The following is a 17,697-nucleotide window of genomic DNA, read 5'->3' as shown; positions in this document are numbered from 1 at the left end:
TTAAGCGAGGAAACATCAGGCAGATTGGCAGCATTGAAAGCGACCTAAGAAAACATTCAAAACAAGCCAGTGGAAATTGAAAACAGCAGAAGAAAACTTAAGATTTATGAATATATCTTAAGGTATGGAAGGAGATAGTTGCAAAGACTTTTAACAACTACAGAAATGGGCTGACCTTCCTAGAGAAGCAATCTTGATTTAGAGAGCACACAGGGTAATGGTGGGAGAGAACAGTTCTCTCCACTTGCCTGATGTGGCCAAAATGCAAATATTCCAATTGAAAGAACAACTTCTAAATGAACTTTGGAAAAATGCTAAAATACAGGATCCTTGTAGTTAAAGACTTTTCATTAGCTGCTAGATTAAAAGGGGGCAAGTTTATACCTTATTTCAAGATGTGCAGAGGCTTGGGGGCTCCATTTCAAGCTTATTTACCTGGCAGTATTGAATATCTTTTTTCCATCAGGGATAAAATCATTCTTGGACCTAAACAGAGTGGATGAGGAGTTTTAGGAGTTTAAACAACGTAATACACTACAACTGGGTAAAGAACCAGAACAAGCTTGGGGAACCAAAAGAACACTAAAAAGAAAAAAAATAATATATTGGCCAATGAAATCTTTCCTGATTTTAAAGCAGAAAATGCTAGAGAAAGAGAGAGAAACAAAAGAAGTAAACCGAAGAACATGCAAAACCTGTTGCAGACAAGTTTCAAAATATCAGAAGGGAATAAGAAGAAATTATGGAAGAGAGACTCAAGAAGATAGAAGTGACTTGTAGCTGGAGACCGTAGCAGTTTGGACTAAGTAAAGTGGAACAAGGGGAGGGGGAATTGAACATTAAATATTTAACAGAGGGCAAAGTGGTTGGAATTATGCCAGGTGATTTACAGTGACTAAAAACAAGACTGGTAACTCTGAGCTTGCAATTAACATTGGCACACAACATGTCAGTATGGAATAACATGCATGTTAAACAGAACTAATAATAAGCAATGCTATGAAAGGTAGGTCCAATTTAAACTTAAATTCTGAGGTTTAGATTTCCCTGCTTGGTAGGTCTAGTTATTAGGAGTAATGTATTAAAGTGGGAAGAGGTCCTTTTAAGACATGTCAGTTGCTGTTGGTGATCAAGCAAGTGAGGGGCATATAATTTTTACAATATTTAAAACAATTATTAAAATATGTGTATGTGCTCGGAAACTAGATTAATGGGAAGGTAAGAGAGAAATTTAAAATACAAAGAGGCACTAAGCAAGGATGCCTGTTCTCTTCCCTTCATTTCTCTTTGTATCTAGAACCATTGGCTGATAAAATAAGACAATCCGGTATTACAGGTTAGGTTGAAAGGAGCGAGCAATGCAAGCTATCCTTGTTTGTGGATGACATTATTTTTAACAAACCCATATAGAGATATTTACAAATTAATGAAAATAAGACAGTTTATGAAATTAGCAGGTTATAAGATCAATGAAAATAAAACCAAGTCATCATCATCATCAGCCCTTCCCATTTTTTCTACATGGGGTCGTGGTAATCTGTTCACTGTCGCCATCTCTCAATTCAGTGCCACACTCCTGCCTTCTTCAACACTCATGCCTGACTGTTACAGATGTTCTTTCACACAATCCATCCACCTGTTTGCTGGACATCCTCGCTTCCTCTTACCTTCTTCCTGTCTGTCCCAAATTTTCCTCACCAGATTGTCTTCTGCTTTTCTGCACGCGTCCAAACCACCATAATCTATTCTCTTTCATCTTTTCTGCAATTGGAGCTACTTGACTTCTGCTCTTTTGTCCTCATTTCTTCATCTGTCCCACAGTGTGCATCCTACAACCCTTCCCAGGCACTTCATTTCCATCACCTCTAGCTTCAGCTGTTCTGGCTTTACTGTCCAGGTTTCTGTACCATACATATTACTGGTCGCACCACTGTCTTGTACACCTTACTTTTCAGCTTCTTTGGCATTCTTCTGTCATAGACTACACCAGACATTCTATGCCAGTTGGCTGCAGCCCCTCTGATTTTAGCTTTGACCTCTTCATTCAGACTTCCTTTCTCCTCAACCACCCCTCCCAAATACTTAAAACTGTTTACCTGTTCCACCATCTTCCTTTCTATCTCTATTATCAGCTTCTTCTGATTTCCCCAATTTGTTGCCATTACCACTGTCTTATCTGTGCTTAGTTTCATGCCATGTGCCTTCGGTTTTGCATTCCATTCTCTTATCCTTTGCTGAAGTTCTAGCTCAGAGTCTTCCTGTAATTCCACATAGTCTGCATACAGCAACTTTGATGATCTGCCCCCTCCGATAGTCCATCACCGGTATGAACAGCAGTGGGCTCAGAGTTGAACCCTGGTGTACACCCATTCCCAATGGGAACCCCTCTGTGAGGCCGAACACTGTTCGTACTTGAGTCATTGGGTCCTTGTACATAGCCTGCACTAATTCTACCAATGTTTCTGGGACTTCAAACCACCCCAATACTGCCCAGATGAGCTTTCTTGAGACTTTGTCACATGCTTTCTCCAAGTCTAGGAATGCCCAGTTGGACTCTGTCCTCATCTGTAGCTTCTTCTCAAGTATCTGTCTCACTGCAAACTTCGGGTCAGTTGTGCTGCATCCTGATCTGAATGCGAGCTGCTGATCTCCCATCTTACTTTCTACTTCTCTGCATATCCATTTATTATGCACCCTCTCCAGAACTTTCATGCAATGTGATAGGAGTTTGATGCCTCTGTACTGCCCACAGTTGTAGATGTCCACTTTGTTCTTGTACACTGGCACAAGTATGCTTACTCTCCAGTCATCTGGGATATGCTTTTCTCTCCACACTGCTATGAGTACCCTCCGGATCCATTTCTCCCCTAGCATCTTTATTATATCTGCTGTGACCTCCTCTGAGCCTGCTGCTTTCCCTGACTTAATTTTCCTTAGTGCTGTTCTTGCTTTTTCTAGGATGGGCTGCTCTTCTTCTCTCATCATAGGCTGTTTCTGGGGCAGTACTACCTCTGTGGGGGTTTTCTTGATTCAGAAGCTGCTGGAAGTACTCCTTACATCTGCCTTTGATGTTCTGTGGACTGGTGAGCAGGTTGTTGCTGGTATCCCTTATGAAGGGTGTCTGACTATCTTCTTTATCGTTCTGTCTTTGCCTTGCAACTTAATATAGTTTTTGTGCCACTTACTGAGTCACTTTGCAGAGGTTGGTAGAGTGCCTCTGATGCCCTATTCTTTGCTATTGCAACTTCTTTATTAGCTTCTTTGTTAGCCAACCAGTAGTCCTTCCTAGCCTCATCATTTTTTTTTCTATCTCCCACTTCTTCCTGCACTCCTCCTTTCTTTTGCTGATTTCCTAGACTTCCGTATTCCACCACCAGCTTTCCTTATGTACCTTATTTCCATAACTGACTCGGCTACATATTTGTTCTGTAGTCCTAACACATACTGTTTTTAGGCACTGCCATTCTTGTTCAACTTCACATATTTCCTCCTCTTCTTGGGGTGCTATAACCCCGAGTAATTCCTTGAACTGTTGTACTTTCTCTCCAGTCAACTTCCAGGTCTTCAGCCTGGTCTTTGTTGACCTTAGAGCCTTCTCTGACCACTGTTTACAACTGAGTTTATGCTATGGGCCAACTGTTTTACTGGGGATGACTTTGCAAGTATGGATTCTACCCAAGTGCTTTTCCTTACTTGGAGGAAGTCCGCCTGAGTTGCAAGTTGGTTACTCTTGTATGTAATCTGTGACTGTTTCTCTTTCTGAACCATGTGTTGGCTACTATCAAGCCATTTGCCAGACAGAAGTCTAGAATGGCTTCTCCTTCTTTATTCCTGTTGCCCACCCATGTTGACGGAGGCAGTCCTCATATCCTGTTCTGTCTGTTCCGATATGTGCATTCAAGTCACCCATTCATATTGTCCTGCTATATCTAGGAGGTCCTGCAACTGCTGTCTGAATGCACTCTTTTCCTCACTATCATAACCCTGCTGTGGTACATAGGCTGAGATTATGAATACTGCCCTGTCATTACACTGGAGTCGGATTGCCATGAGTCTGTCATTAATTCTGATGATATCCCTCACTGCCTTCTGAAGCCTCTCTCTCGCCACAATTCCTACCCTTCTAGCCTGCCCCCATTCTAGTAGTAGAGTCTGGTTCCCAAGCCAAGTGGCTTTGTTGCACTACCTTTCTATCTCATCTCTTGGATACATACAATGTCCATCCTCCTCTGTATCATCATGTCACCCACCTCCAAGCTGCATCCTGTCAGTGAACCTACATTAAGCATATCAATTCTCATTTCATGTTTGGCAGGTTGGTTTTACATCTGGCTTTCACATAACAGAGCTGTCCCAGGTAACCCAGAGTGGGCAACTAGACACCAGCCAGCCAGTAGCTTATTGACCCAGGGCTGCTGGGCTTTTATAGCAGGCACACATTGGCCAGTTGGGGCAATATACCCCTCCCACGATTGGCAAGGGTCCCTGGTGTAGGTCAGAGTAGGCCAGGTCCTCAACCCACTCATCACTGATAACTACCCATGGCATTTTAGCGATATTAGCCAACATGACCGAATCACCCAGAGCCATATTTCACACCAAATGTCTAGCCCTGCCACGGCACACAGTCTGTGATCCCTGTTCTTTCTTAAGGATACTGCGCACCACAGTAGCTGCCCATAGCAGTTGGTCTGTACAACTCTTCCCCCTGTAGGGCACCATTTAGAGTCTGTGCTGCTGCCCACAGCTCCATTCGTTGGTGAGTTTGAGATAGAAACACTCCGCATGTTTTTTCATACATGGGAGAAACCCCATGGAGATGCACAGGGAGAACGTGCAGATTCCAAACAGGCATTGGTTGTAGGTCAGAGTTGAACCTTGTACCTTGTGCATAGGAGGCAAAGACCTTAACCATTATGCCAACTGGTCAAAACAAAACCAAGTCAATAGTAATAAAGTATGTGCTGTCTATGCAGCTGGTGCAGGAATTTCTTAACCTGTGAGGACATTATAAGTTGAAATACCTAGGTGTTTGTATAGTGAGATGTTATAAAGATTCCCCCATATAAACATGGAAAGAGGCAATCAGTAAAATAAAAGGATTAATAAAGAAATGGGAAACATCAGTATTAGATCCAGGCATGAGAATACAAGCAATAAAAATGTTTCCTGTCCCACTGATACTATATATAGGACAAGCTTTCTTATTTTCTCCAGGACAACACACATGGACTGAAATAAATAAAATGGTGAAATAATGTATATGGAACAATAAAATCAAATGGGAATACATGTTAGAAACTCCTAAAGAAGTGGCTTGGGATGATCAGAACTGGAAGAGTACTTTCTGGCTACCCAGTTGAAACTGATTTACTAACTACAAAATAACTCGTATGCTTCTATTTGGGAGGAGCTACTACTACTGTCTGGTAAAAATATAAGCTCCAGGGGTAGTATAATATTCTGGGGAAAATCACTGGACATGACAATAGTCAGAATATTAGGAACAGTTACGGTTATTAACAAACTTGAGGAAGAAAGTAGGCAGTTGGTGAGAATTTGAATTATACCCAGTTGGACTAAATAAAGATGGTCCCTACATTGATAGGGACTTACTATGAGATATTCCTACTGAAAATGACATACTGTTTTGGGAACAATTACGAAAAGGAGAGACAAAAATGAGGTGGATGTTCACTGTACTTGCCAAGTAAAACGAATAGAATGCATTCATTACGAAATTGTAGTAACAAAGTTAATGAGTAGAAGGGAAAAAAACTTGTTTAATCCAGCTGATGATAGAAGCTAGAGCAGTGAATGCAAAACAAGAAAGGTTACTGGGCAGAATGTATGCTACTGTGAAAGAAAATGAAATAGACAAGACATGAGAGCAGAATTAGACTGGGAGTCGCAACTAATTGTGAGAAACTTAAAAGGACATTTAAAGTGGTAATGAGAGGGATACTGAACATGAAGACTCTCATATAAAATTTGTCTGGATAACTCATGGTTTTGGATTGCATCCTTCGTATAATGAATATAGGATTAGAAATAATAAAGAAGAACTATAAATTATAATATCAAATGAATAGGGGCAATCATGTATGAGGATTGCAGTAGTACTGTACATGTCATTCATCATATTAATTCAACTTTGATGACTTTAAAAAAAAAAAAAACCTTAATGCAGCAAATTCAGCTAAGGACATCTCAATAACATTTCATAATTTTTCAATTGCATTTCTTCTCTGTTTCACAATTTTCAGCAAAATGACCTAGTTCATCAAGTTCCCATTACATTCTATGAAAAATCATGCATGAATGAACCATCCCAAGAACTGGTGTAACACCTCTCACAAGGGGAAAAAAAACTTTCTTTAAGGGGAATGTAAACTATAATCTTTTAAAATTGCCATTCAGCTAACGAGAGGCAACTGCAGAACCAGTAAATTAAGGTTAAACTCCAAGAGCCACGAGAATCTTAATTTACTTGTAATAAAGTAGGGATGAGTCATATTTGATAGGTGTGTTATATTTTCTGTTTGGCTTGGTGGACAGGTTTCACAAAACAAATGGTTGATAAGAGATTTAAGAAGAGATGATGCTTGCCAGTTAAAAAAATGTTTATATGCACCAAATTTTGAAAATGGTATTTTATCGGCTTTTATATAATGCCGTCATTTATAGAAATACAGTGCCGCTCTGAATAGTAAGTCTTAAACAATGACATTAAGCTTTCTAAAGCACCATGTATTACTTTCTTTCATTTTCCTTAGGAACAAGTGCTGATGCACCGATGGAGATATCCCTCTCTCTCTCTTCATGGAATTGAAGGAGCATTTTATGATTCTGGTTCCAAAACAGTTATACCTAGGAAAGTAATTGGAAAGTTTTCTATCCGGTTAGTCCCTGACATGGATCCAAAGGTTGTGGAAAAACAGGTACATGTCTTATATGTGCATTATATTCCATGCCCATATCATTTAAGAAGGTAACAGTGAAAATGGTATAAAAAAATGTGTTGTTTGTGTGCCATGCCACACAAACATTTAACACATGTAAGTCAATACTATGGATTTCATGTGCTCTTTCAGTGAAACGTTTGAATGCTGAATTTGTTTTATTTCATTTCTACTGTTTAATCTGAAGATGTCTTAGTGCATTTGAGTTCTTGACATTTAGTTTTATTTGCTGATTTACACCGTCATTTCACATTTTTATGCGTTACGTGCTAATTTTTTTGTTCTCATTATTGCATTTTGTTGGACAGACTTTGGCACTGACTCTGTAATCATTTTAATGGTCAGATTCTAAAAGACTTTTTTCTGTGTTAGTGACTTTACTCTGATGTACACACTGCAAAGCAATTCACTTACACTGATAGTATGCATTTTAGAATTTGACCTTAATTATGGAATTTGTGTTCACCAACATCATTAGACATTAGGTTTGCATGTTGTAGTTGCATAGATTGGTGTTACTGTCCTTTTTCTTGTTACATATTTATGTAATACTGGTAAATTCGTGTTACATAAGTATATTTACGTAATACTGGTATATTCTTGTTACATAAGTATATTTACGTAATACTGGTATATTCTTGTTACATAAGTATATTTACGTAATACTGGTATATTCTTGTTACATAAGTATATTTACGTAATACTGGTATATTCTTGTTACATAAGTATATTTACGTAATACTGGTATATTCTTGTTACATAAGTATATTTATGTAATACTGGTACATAAGTATATCTACGTAATACTGGTATATTCTTGTTACGTAATTATATTTATGTAATACTGGTATATTCTGGTTACATAAGTATATTTACATAATGCTGGTATATTCTTGTTACATAATTATATTTACGTAATACTGGTATATTCTTGTTACATAAGTATATTTACGTAAAACTGGTATATTCTAGTTGCATAAGTATATTTACGTAATACTGGTATATTCTTGTTACATAATTATATTTATGTAATACTTGTATATTCTTGTTACATAGGTATATGTATGTAATACTTGTATATTCTTGTTACATAAGTATATTTATGTAATACTGGTATATTGTTGTTACATAATTATATTTATGTAATACTTGTATATTCTTGTTACATAGGTATATTTACGTAATACTGGTATATTCTTGTTACATAGTTATATTTATGTAATACTTGTATATTCTTGTTACATAAGTATTATTATTTATTTTATTTATTTCCAGTTTGATTACCGGGGAAATCCAGTGGGCCTAGAGAGTCCGTTTTCAGTGGAGGCCCAGGAGAAAAGCTCCATGAAACAGATTACAGTAAAGATAGTCCAATAAAAATAGGGTACAACTACAAATACATATCAAATACAAGTGTGAGTAATATTGCCCATAATGGAAAAATATCGTACAGATACATTTTAACAAATTCACACAAAGTCAAAAGATATTTACAATGTTTACAGAGTGTGAGAGATCGTATGAGAATTAGCTATAGAAGGTTATAGCCAGCTATAAGGTGCTTAGTAACTCAGGAGGATACCCTCCCAGGGGCTTTTGTTAGAGTTCTAGGTAGGGAGAATGCAGTTACATTTCCATTTGGAGGAGCGGTAGGTGTAAAGCTGAGTTTTGAAGTTATTTGTGTGTGACATTGTCTTTAGTGTGGAAGGGCAAGAGTTGCATTTCTTACCGAAGGAGAAGGAGAGGAGAAGTTGTTCAGCAGGATGTTTAGGTTTGTGGATAGTAATCAAGTTTTGGTGTTCAGATCTGAGAGTTCGGTTTGGGGTGTATGGAGGAAGGATGCTGTTTAGAGCTGGGCATTTGGTTGGATTGAATATTAGTCTATGTGCTGTAGTGAGCTGGAGGAAGTCCAGGTAATTTGTGAATTCTAACCAATTGAGGGATTAGAGGGTAACACAGTGGTGTATGGAATGTTTGGCTTTGGTGGCAAATTTAGAAATTTTGTTACAACAGTTTTCAAGTTTGGAAGTGATGCAAGAGGATAGGTTAGTTAGTAGTGGGGCACCATACAGATGTGAGGGAAGGAGGTAAGAGGAGGCCAGAGTATGCCTGGTAGAAGTAGAGAGGAAGTGGTTGTTCCTGTATAGCATGCCTAGTTTTTGGTGGATTTTCTTTATATTTTGCTGAATATGGATGTCGAACTTGAGATGTTCGTCTGTAGTTGCACCGAGTAGTTTGGCAAAGGGAGCAACTTCATTCGGAGACTTGTTTTGTCTAAGGACTTGGAAGGAATTTTTATCAATGGAGAAAGATTTTGAGGGAGTGAATAGTAGTATTTTAGATTTGTTAGCATTGAGAGAAAGGTGATTTTGACACATCCAGATCTCAGTAGTGGAGAGGGCAGTCTGAGTTTTAGATAGGAGTTCAGAGAGATTAGAGGCAGAGCAGACAAGTATAGAGACATCTGCATATTGGATGACTTTGGCAATAGGAATAGCAGAGTGTATTGATAAAGATATTAAATAGTTAAACAACATTGGTCCAAAGATGGACCCTTGTGGTACTCCGGTAGGAGTGGGTAAGAAAGATGAGGTGCCTTTTTTCCATTTCACAGCCTGATATTTATCTGACAGATTGAGAACCAGGAAAGTGTGTTGTGGGAGAGATTTAGGTTTAAAAGATGACTTAGTAGGTGCTTATGGGAAATGGTATCAAATGCTTTAGAGAGATCCAGGAGCACTGTGGATACCAAGTTTCCAGAATCTCAGGGTTAATTGACAGTTTCTAAGAATGAGAGTAGAACTGCTGTGGTGCTATGTCCTGGTCGGAAGCCATGGTAGGGGTAAGAAGTTGGTTTTTAGTCAGAAAAGGCGTAAGTTGGAGGTGGATGCATTTTTCTAGGATTTTGGAGATTGGGGAGCTATAGGGTGGAAGTTTGAAATGTTAATGTTTTTGCCTCCCTTGTGGAAAGGAAGAATAAAGGTGGAATGCCAGAGTTTAGGGGACATAGGATTCCTTTATAGATCTATTAATTAGGATACTAATTGGGCGAGCTATACCATCAGCAGCAGACATGAGAAAAGAAGAGGGGATGTTGTCAGGTGCATTGGAGCAGGGTTTAAGTTTGGATAGAAGTCTTTTTATGTAGTTTGAGGAGACAGGTTTAAGCTCAAACATAGGGGGGAAATTATTTGGGGACTTAGATGAGGTGGAATATAAGAGAGATGGGTCGTTGTTGTCAGATATTGTCTATAAAGAAAGAGTTGAATAGTGAGGGTAATTCTATGTCAGATTTACTTGGGTCTGGACAGGGGTTATTTTTGGAGCATGGGTTAAGGAGCGAGTTTATGGAGTTCTAAAAAAGGCCTAGGGTTTTTTCGATGGTTTGACTGGAGCTTAGTAAAGTAGGATTTTTGTCTTTGAAGATTTGTTTTTTTGCAAAGTTACGGAGCTGTGTATATTGGAGAAGGGTTTCGGGAAGTTTATTCTTTTGGTAAAGCTTCCAGGATTTGTTTCTTTGATGCATAATTTGCTTTGTTTCTTTGGTTAGCCAAGTCGCAGTTATAGTTTTTATTCTTTTTTTCCTTGGTGGATCTAGGGAACTTAGAGCATCTACTAAGTAGAATTAAAGTGGTCTATGGCTTTATCGAGTGGAAGGGTGTTTGGAATGTTCCAATTCATTTGTTTGAGAAAGTTAGAGAAGGTTTTGGGGTCAAATTTAATAAGGTTGCGGGTCTGAATTGATGTTGGTGTGGATGGGAGGTGGTTTCACGGTAAATGAATTCTGGGAGGTGGTCACTAATGTAGTCAGGGATGGTGCCAGAGTTGGTAATTTTATTTGAATGGAAGACTAAGATACAATCAAGAGTGGATCCTGGTGGATTTGATTTATTGGGTCTGGTGATGGAGTGGATTACTTGAGTAAAGTTAAAGAGGTTAATGGACAGGGAGGGCATGGGACTGTTGATTTTATTCCAATCGATGTTTACATCACTAGTATGCAAGTTTCAAGGTTAATTTCAGCCGAGGCCCATTAGAGTATGTCTTCAAGGGTTGAGACGTTATTTCCGGGTGGGATATAAAGGGCGATGCTACAGAGGCTTTTGTGATTGCTCATTTTTAATAGACCGACTGTTAGTTCTGCATTGGCGAATTTAGGAATGGGGTTTGGTAGGGGAATTAAGGTAAGTAGATTGGAATAGATTAATGCAGCACCTCCGGCTTTTTTCTTTGGGTGGTCACGTCTCAGAGTGTGAAATCCAGAGGGTAGGAGTTCACTGTCAGAGATGTGGGGTTTGAGCCAAGTTTCAGAAATGGCTACAATGTCAGGTTGGTTATGACTTAGCCATGCTTGAAACTGATGTGCTTTGTTGTTGAGACTCCGGGCATTCAGTGTGAAAAATTTAAGAGTATTGTAGGGCGTGAAAGGTTAGAGGAAGGGGGGTGATTATTTGTGGGTGGATTAGGTCTGTGGTTGGGGTCTCCAGCTAAGAGGTTATTGAACGAAGTAATTTTACTGTGTCTTGGTTTGGATTTAGGGTATTCTGGATGTTCTAGTATTTGTTTAGGAGCAAGTGTCTTTGCAATAGTGGAAATAATTTTAGGATTAAAAATGTGCAGGGGGTTGAGCTGAAACAGAGAGGAGAAGATAGAAAAGAAATTATTATTTGTGTGAGGGAGGAGATGGTTTTGTGTGGAAGTATGGAAAGGAGTAGATAGTGGAAACTGATTGGAGGTATAGGAGCTGGCATGGTATAAAGTTGTTAAGAGTAGTAGGAGGGAGATGGGGTTCAGAGTGTTAGGAACAGTAAGGAAAGCATGGTTGGAAAAAGGTAGTTTAATATGGGAGGATTTGTAGTTGGAGAGAAGAGCTGTGGGATGAGAGGGGGTAGTGAAAGAGTGATGTCTTTAATTTGTGATGTATTTAATTACTGTGGGTGAAAGGAGGAGGGGCAAAGACGGGAAGGTTTTGACTGGATGGCTGTGTTGAGTGGTTAGGGAGTAGTTGAAATAAATGTAGGAGTAGTGGGGGCAGGTGGGGGAGAGGAGTGAGCACACTGGGCGAACGGAGCGGGTAGAGCCAAGGAGAAGGAAGAAGGACAGCAGTAAGTTATCAGTGAAGCTGAGAACTAGCTCAGAGGAAAGGAGGCACTGCCATAAGACACTGTGTGTGAAGTTAGAAGGATGCAGAGGGTTGACGGGATAGGAGCTGTAAACAGGGCAGTAGCAGTTAAGTATAATATAGCAAGTGTACTTACATGCAAGCACACTACTGGGGATTCCTATGAATCAAGGCAGAAAGGCTAAGTCAAAAGATGTTGCCTTTCTACATCAGGTTTTTTGATACCTCTGTAATTAATCAGGAGTGGGAGGGGAGCTGTGCAGGTTCAAGGTGGGGGAGGGGGGTAGACACAAACTAATGCAAGGTTGTGAGTCAGAAAAACTGGACTAAGCCAGCTGCTAAAAAGAAAACAGGAAAAACAAGCTAAGTTAATTCCAGGTCAGTGTAGTGCAGTATTTTCCTAATAACTACAAATGTTATGCTACTAATCTAGTACAGAATGGTGAAAAGGACCACCACTTCTGCAGGGGAAAAACAAAAGAAGTGTGGGCTGCAGGTACATAGGTAAACTTTTTCCAAGAGAAAGTAGTTTTAAGTAATTGACCTAGGAGTACTGTAGGAAGAGAGAAATGGGTGGGCAGTAGTGTGCATGCGTACAGTGAAAGGAGAAAGAGTCTTCAGTTTATTTACGTAATACTGGTATATTTACGTAATACTGGTGTATTCTTGTTACATAGGTATATTTATGTAATACTGGTATATTCTTGTTATGTAATTATATTTACATAATACTGGTACATTCTTGTTAAGTAATTATATTTATGTAATACTGGTATATTCTTGTTACATACATAACTTATATTTACATAATACTGTTATATTCTTGTTATGTAATTATATTTATGTAATACTGGTATATTCTTTTTACAGACATAACTTAAAACTTGTTACACAAGTATATTTACGTAATACTGCTATATTCTTGTTACAAAAGTATATTTACTTAATACTGGTATATTCTTGTTACAGAAGTATATTTACGTAATACTGGTATATTTTTGTTACGTAATTATATTTACATAATACTGGTATATTCTTGCTACATAAGTATATTTATGTAATACTGGTACATTCTTGTTACGTAATGATATTTATGTAATACTGATATATTCTTGCTACATAAGTATATTTACATAATACTGGTACATTCTTGTTACGTAATTATATTTATGTAATACTGGTATATTTTTGCTACATAAGTATATTTACATAAAACTGGTATATTCTTGTTACGTAATTATATTTATGTAATACTGGTATATTCTTGTTTGCATAATACTGTTATATTCTTGTTACGTAATTATATTTATGTAATACTGGTATATTCTTGTTACATAAGTATATTTACGTAATACTGGTATATTCTCGTTACGTAATTATATTTATGTAATACTGGTATATTCTTGCTACATAAGTATATTTACGTATTACTGGTACAGTCTTGTTACATAATTATGTTTATATAATACTGATATATTCTTGTTACACAAGTATATTTACATAATACTGGTATATTCTTAAGTCATTACATTTATGTAATACTGGTATATTTACATAATACTGGTATATTCTTATTACGTAATTATATTTATGTAATACTGGTATATTCTTGTTACATAAGTATATTTACATAATACTGGTATATTCTTGTTACGTAGTTATATTTATGTAATACTGGTATATTCTTGCTACATAAGTATATTCCTTATTAATAAGGAGAAAGTAATCATAGGCACTAAACAGCCTATAATTGCAAAGTACCTTGCGAAGGTAAGGGAAATCAGCTCCTGTACTTTAAAAAAAAAAAAAGAAAGCGCCAGGCATATCCAAGGGTCAGCTTCCATTGATTTTTCCTGTCCACCTGGTGAATCTGGGCATACTGGGGCAATGCAGCAATTGCCTCATGTACACAGACAACCCTCTCCTCCTACCACCCAACACTACAACATGTGAGAGATGCACTTACATAGCCAAACTGGAAGCAACGCTCTCTCCACCCAAGATTGTGCTAGACAGTCAAGAGGAGAAGGTTAACACCCACACTACACCTCGAGCAACACATAGCCCTTCTAAACTCACACCACCAACACCCACACATAGCAACATTAAATCCACATATGCGGAGGCCCTTAACTGTAACCTGCCAAAGCAACAAGGACCTCCGAAGCTGAAACGCAAACAAACACCAATCAAAACCAAAGTGTCACATAGCTCACAACACCAGTGTGCCACCCAGCAACAGCCCATAAGGCAAGACAACATACCTAACACTTTAGTCATAGGTGACTCTATAGTCAGGCACACTGATGTCCCACTCACTAGGCTGAACAAGGAGGAAATTACAGTAAGCTGTCTGTCGGGTGCCAGGATCCGCCACATAACTCATGCACTGAAGTCACTCCACAACAAGTACAAATATGACTCTGTCATTGTCCATGTTGGAGTGAATGATTTGAGACGTACCTCCCTGGACCACATAAAAAGAGACATGGAAGAGCTCTCGGATCATGTGGCCCAGGCAGGTATGACCCTAGCCCTGAGTAGCATCCTGCCTTCGCCAAGAATGATACCACACTATAAGGACAAAATGATTGACTTAATTGGCTAAGCTTCTGGTGTCATTCAGAGGGGATCCAGTATCTGTCTGCCTGGGACGACATGATCGACAGACCACGATGCTTTACCAGAGATGGTCTGCACCTGTCGCCCCTGGGATTCAGGTTACTGGCTAAGGCTCTTGCCACCCCTATAGTGCCTTTTTTAGGCAAAGTTCAATGGACAAAACCACCATCGTAACAGGTACAAGCATGCAAAATCCGAAGGTAATGCTACTCAATGCTAGAAGTCTAAACCTCAAAATGCACTCTCTCAAGGCACTCCTAAAAATGGAGAACATCGATATCTGTGCAGTAACTGAGACCTGGTTCAAGGCTCCAGAGAGCACCCCTGCAATACCAGGCAACTCTTACCACACTTTTCGGCTACCAAACCAGGATCGAAACACTAAAGGTGGAGGAGTGTCCATATTCACCAAGGATATTCACGCCACCAGGTTAGTTGCCCAACACAATGCGTCTGAAATTCTCCAGGTGCAACTAACACTAGGTAAGACTGCAATCCAAATTGTAGCTTGCTACAGATCTCCCACCATGCCCCAAGATTCTCACTACACCTTTCTAAACATACTGGAAAATATTAATATACAACCAAACACCCTAATACTGGGTGATTTCAACTACCCTGCCATTAACTGGGAAAACTACTCGTGCACCAATACCTTTGCCCAACAGTTCTTGGAATTCATAAATTCCAATGCCCTGGATCAAATAATCCGTAGTCCCACCAGGGGCTCCAGTATCCTAGACCTGGTCATTACCAACATGGCAAATCGATGCTCCACACCTATGGTCACCCCCTCGTTGGTCAGGTCAGACCATAAGCTAATCACCCTTAACATCCACATCCCACCCCCACCCCCCCAGTAAGGAAACCTCCATAAAAAACTTCTCCAAGGCCAACTTCATGCTACTCGAGTCAGAAGTTACAAACTTCATGACACCCATGCAGATGGGAACTGAAAGTTCGACTGCTGAGTCCTACACTAAGGCACTGTACGAGCACATCCACTCATGCATGAATATTGCCATCCCAAATAGAACCAAGATGCTCTCCTCCAAAAAAAGGAAGCCAATCTGGTGGTCCCCTGCCATAAACAAACTTAAAACAAATGGAACAACTGTTGCAGAAAAGAGGAAAATCCCAGGATGCAAAAAACTCCCTTACCAGCCTCAGTAAGAAGCTGAGATACCTCATAAAATCCTCCAAAGCTAGTTAAGAAAATAAAATTGCCAAAGATTCCAAAGACAACTACAAGGCATTCTATAACTATGTCAAGAATCTAAATGGCAATGCTCTGATCTGCTCTGAGCTACAACAGAATGGTATTAAATATACTGATCCCAAGGATATTGCCAGTACCCTGGCAGATCAATTCAGTGCAAACTTCACCCCCTAAATGGCCCATCTCAATACTGGAAAATTGCCAAATTCCCGTAATAACGGCCACACAGGTAAAAAGCGCACTCTCCAAAGCTGAGAATACAGTATCCATGGAACCAGATGACATCCCCGGGCTGTGTACTACATGAATTTGACACCATCCCCCACTCTGGAATCATCTATAAACTTACTAAGCTGGGCATTAATCCCTAAATCACTCGATGGGTTGTCAACTGGCTTACTGACAGAACCCACACTGTAAAAGTAGCTGACTCCAAATCCAGCTCCAGACAAGTGGAGTACATCAGAGTTCAGTCCTTTGACCTCATTTGTTTGGCATCTGCTTCTCTGAAGTACAGGCCAACACTAAGGGTCTCTGGCTAACAAAGGTTGCAGATGAATGCAAACTGGGAGCCATTATTGAATCCCCAAATGATGGGGATACTCTACAAAAGGGCCTCAGAGAAACAGATGCTTGGTGCCAGAGCCATGGGCTCTAGCTTAATGCCAAGAAATGTATAGTTATCCCCTTTGGGAAAAAACATGTACCCATGAATTATCACATAAGAGGCAGTACACTAAACACCGAAAGTGTGATAAGAGACTTAGGGACACAGGTGGACAGTGGTCTCACCTTCAATAACCACATCGCCACAACAGTCAGGAAATCCTTCTATGTGGCACACCTCATCAGTAAGGGCTTTTCATCCAGAAAAAAGGAGGTCATTGTCCCACTGTACTCATCACTCATTAGATGCATTATAGAATACAACACCCCATTTGATATGTACCCCTCAAGACATCTGCAACAACTGGAAAGGCCGCAGAAATACCTCACTAAAAGAATCACAGGCCTAAAGCAGATGCCCTATGCTGACCGCCTTAAAAAACTCCAGCTGTACTCTGTTGCATATCGTCTACTCCAAGGCGATCTCTGCTTAACATACAAGGCCATGTCAAACCCAGAGCTGTTGGACATACTACACTTAAAGAAATCCCAATCTCTCACAGCCACACACTCCAGGGATCTAAATCTTGTCATCACAATAAACAAAACATGCTGGAGGGATAGGTTCTTGATCCAGAGACTCCCCAGATTCTGGAATAGACTGCCCATACATGTCAAGCAGAGCACCTCTTTGTCCCTCTTCAAAAGGAACCTTGATGATTGGATGGGAGAAAGGAAATTCACCCCAGGGATCATGTCAGTCACCCTGCTAGACAGTGGTCCAGGGAAGTAAATGGTGTGGGAAGAAATAGCCAGGGAATTGTTATGGCTAGGCTTGTATAGGCCCTAGGGCCGATAGCCTAGTACCAACCTATGAACGTAATACTGGTGCATTCTTGTTACATAAGTATATTTATGTAATACTGGTATATTCTTGTTACATAAGTATATTTACATAATACTGGTAAATTATTTTTACATAAGTATATTTACATAATACTGGTATATTCTTGTTACGTAATTATATTTATGTAATACTGGTATATTCTTGCTACATAAGTATATTTACATAATACTGGTACGTTCTTGTTACATAAGTATATTTACATAATACTGGTATATTCTTGTTACATAATTATATTTATATAATACTGGTATATTCTTGT

At 39.2% G+C, this 17,697-nt stretch overlaps 1 protein-coding gene across 3 annotated transcripts in view; it reads left to right on the top strand.

Moving 5' to 3' along the window:
- LOC122798298 (cytosolic non-specific dipeptidase-like) overlaps positions 1 to 17,697 on the top strand; it is a 670,350-nt gene that overhangs the window by 589,403 nt on the left and 63,250 nt on the right. For all 3 annotated transcript variants that reach the window (XM_044067122.1, XM_044067123.1, XM_044067124.1), the window contains exon 9: positions 6,777 to 6,941. In XM_044067122.1, the coding sequence (XP_043923057.1) occupies positions 6,777 to 6,941 (165 nt within the window). The remainder of the gene's footprint in view (positions 1 to 6,776; positions 6,942 to 17,697) is intronic.

The sequence above is a fragment of the Protopterus annectens genome, chromosome 3.part1 (genome assembly GCF_019279795.1).
Source record: "Protopterus annectens isolate FY-2018-M chromosome 3.part1, PAN1.0, whole genome shotgun sequence".
In the NCBI taxonomy this organism is placed as follows: domain Eukaryota; kingdom Metazoa; phylum Chordata; order Ceratodontiformes; family Protopteridae; genus Protopterus; species Protopterus annectens.
This window is presented reverse-complemented; position numbering and strand designations above follow the sequence as displayed.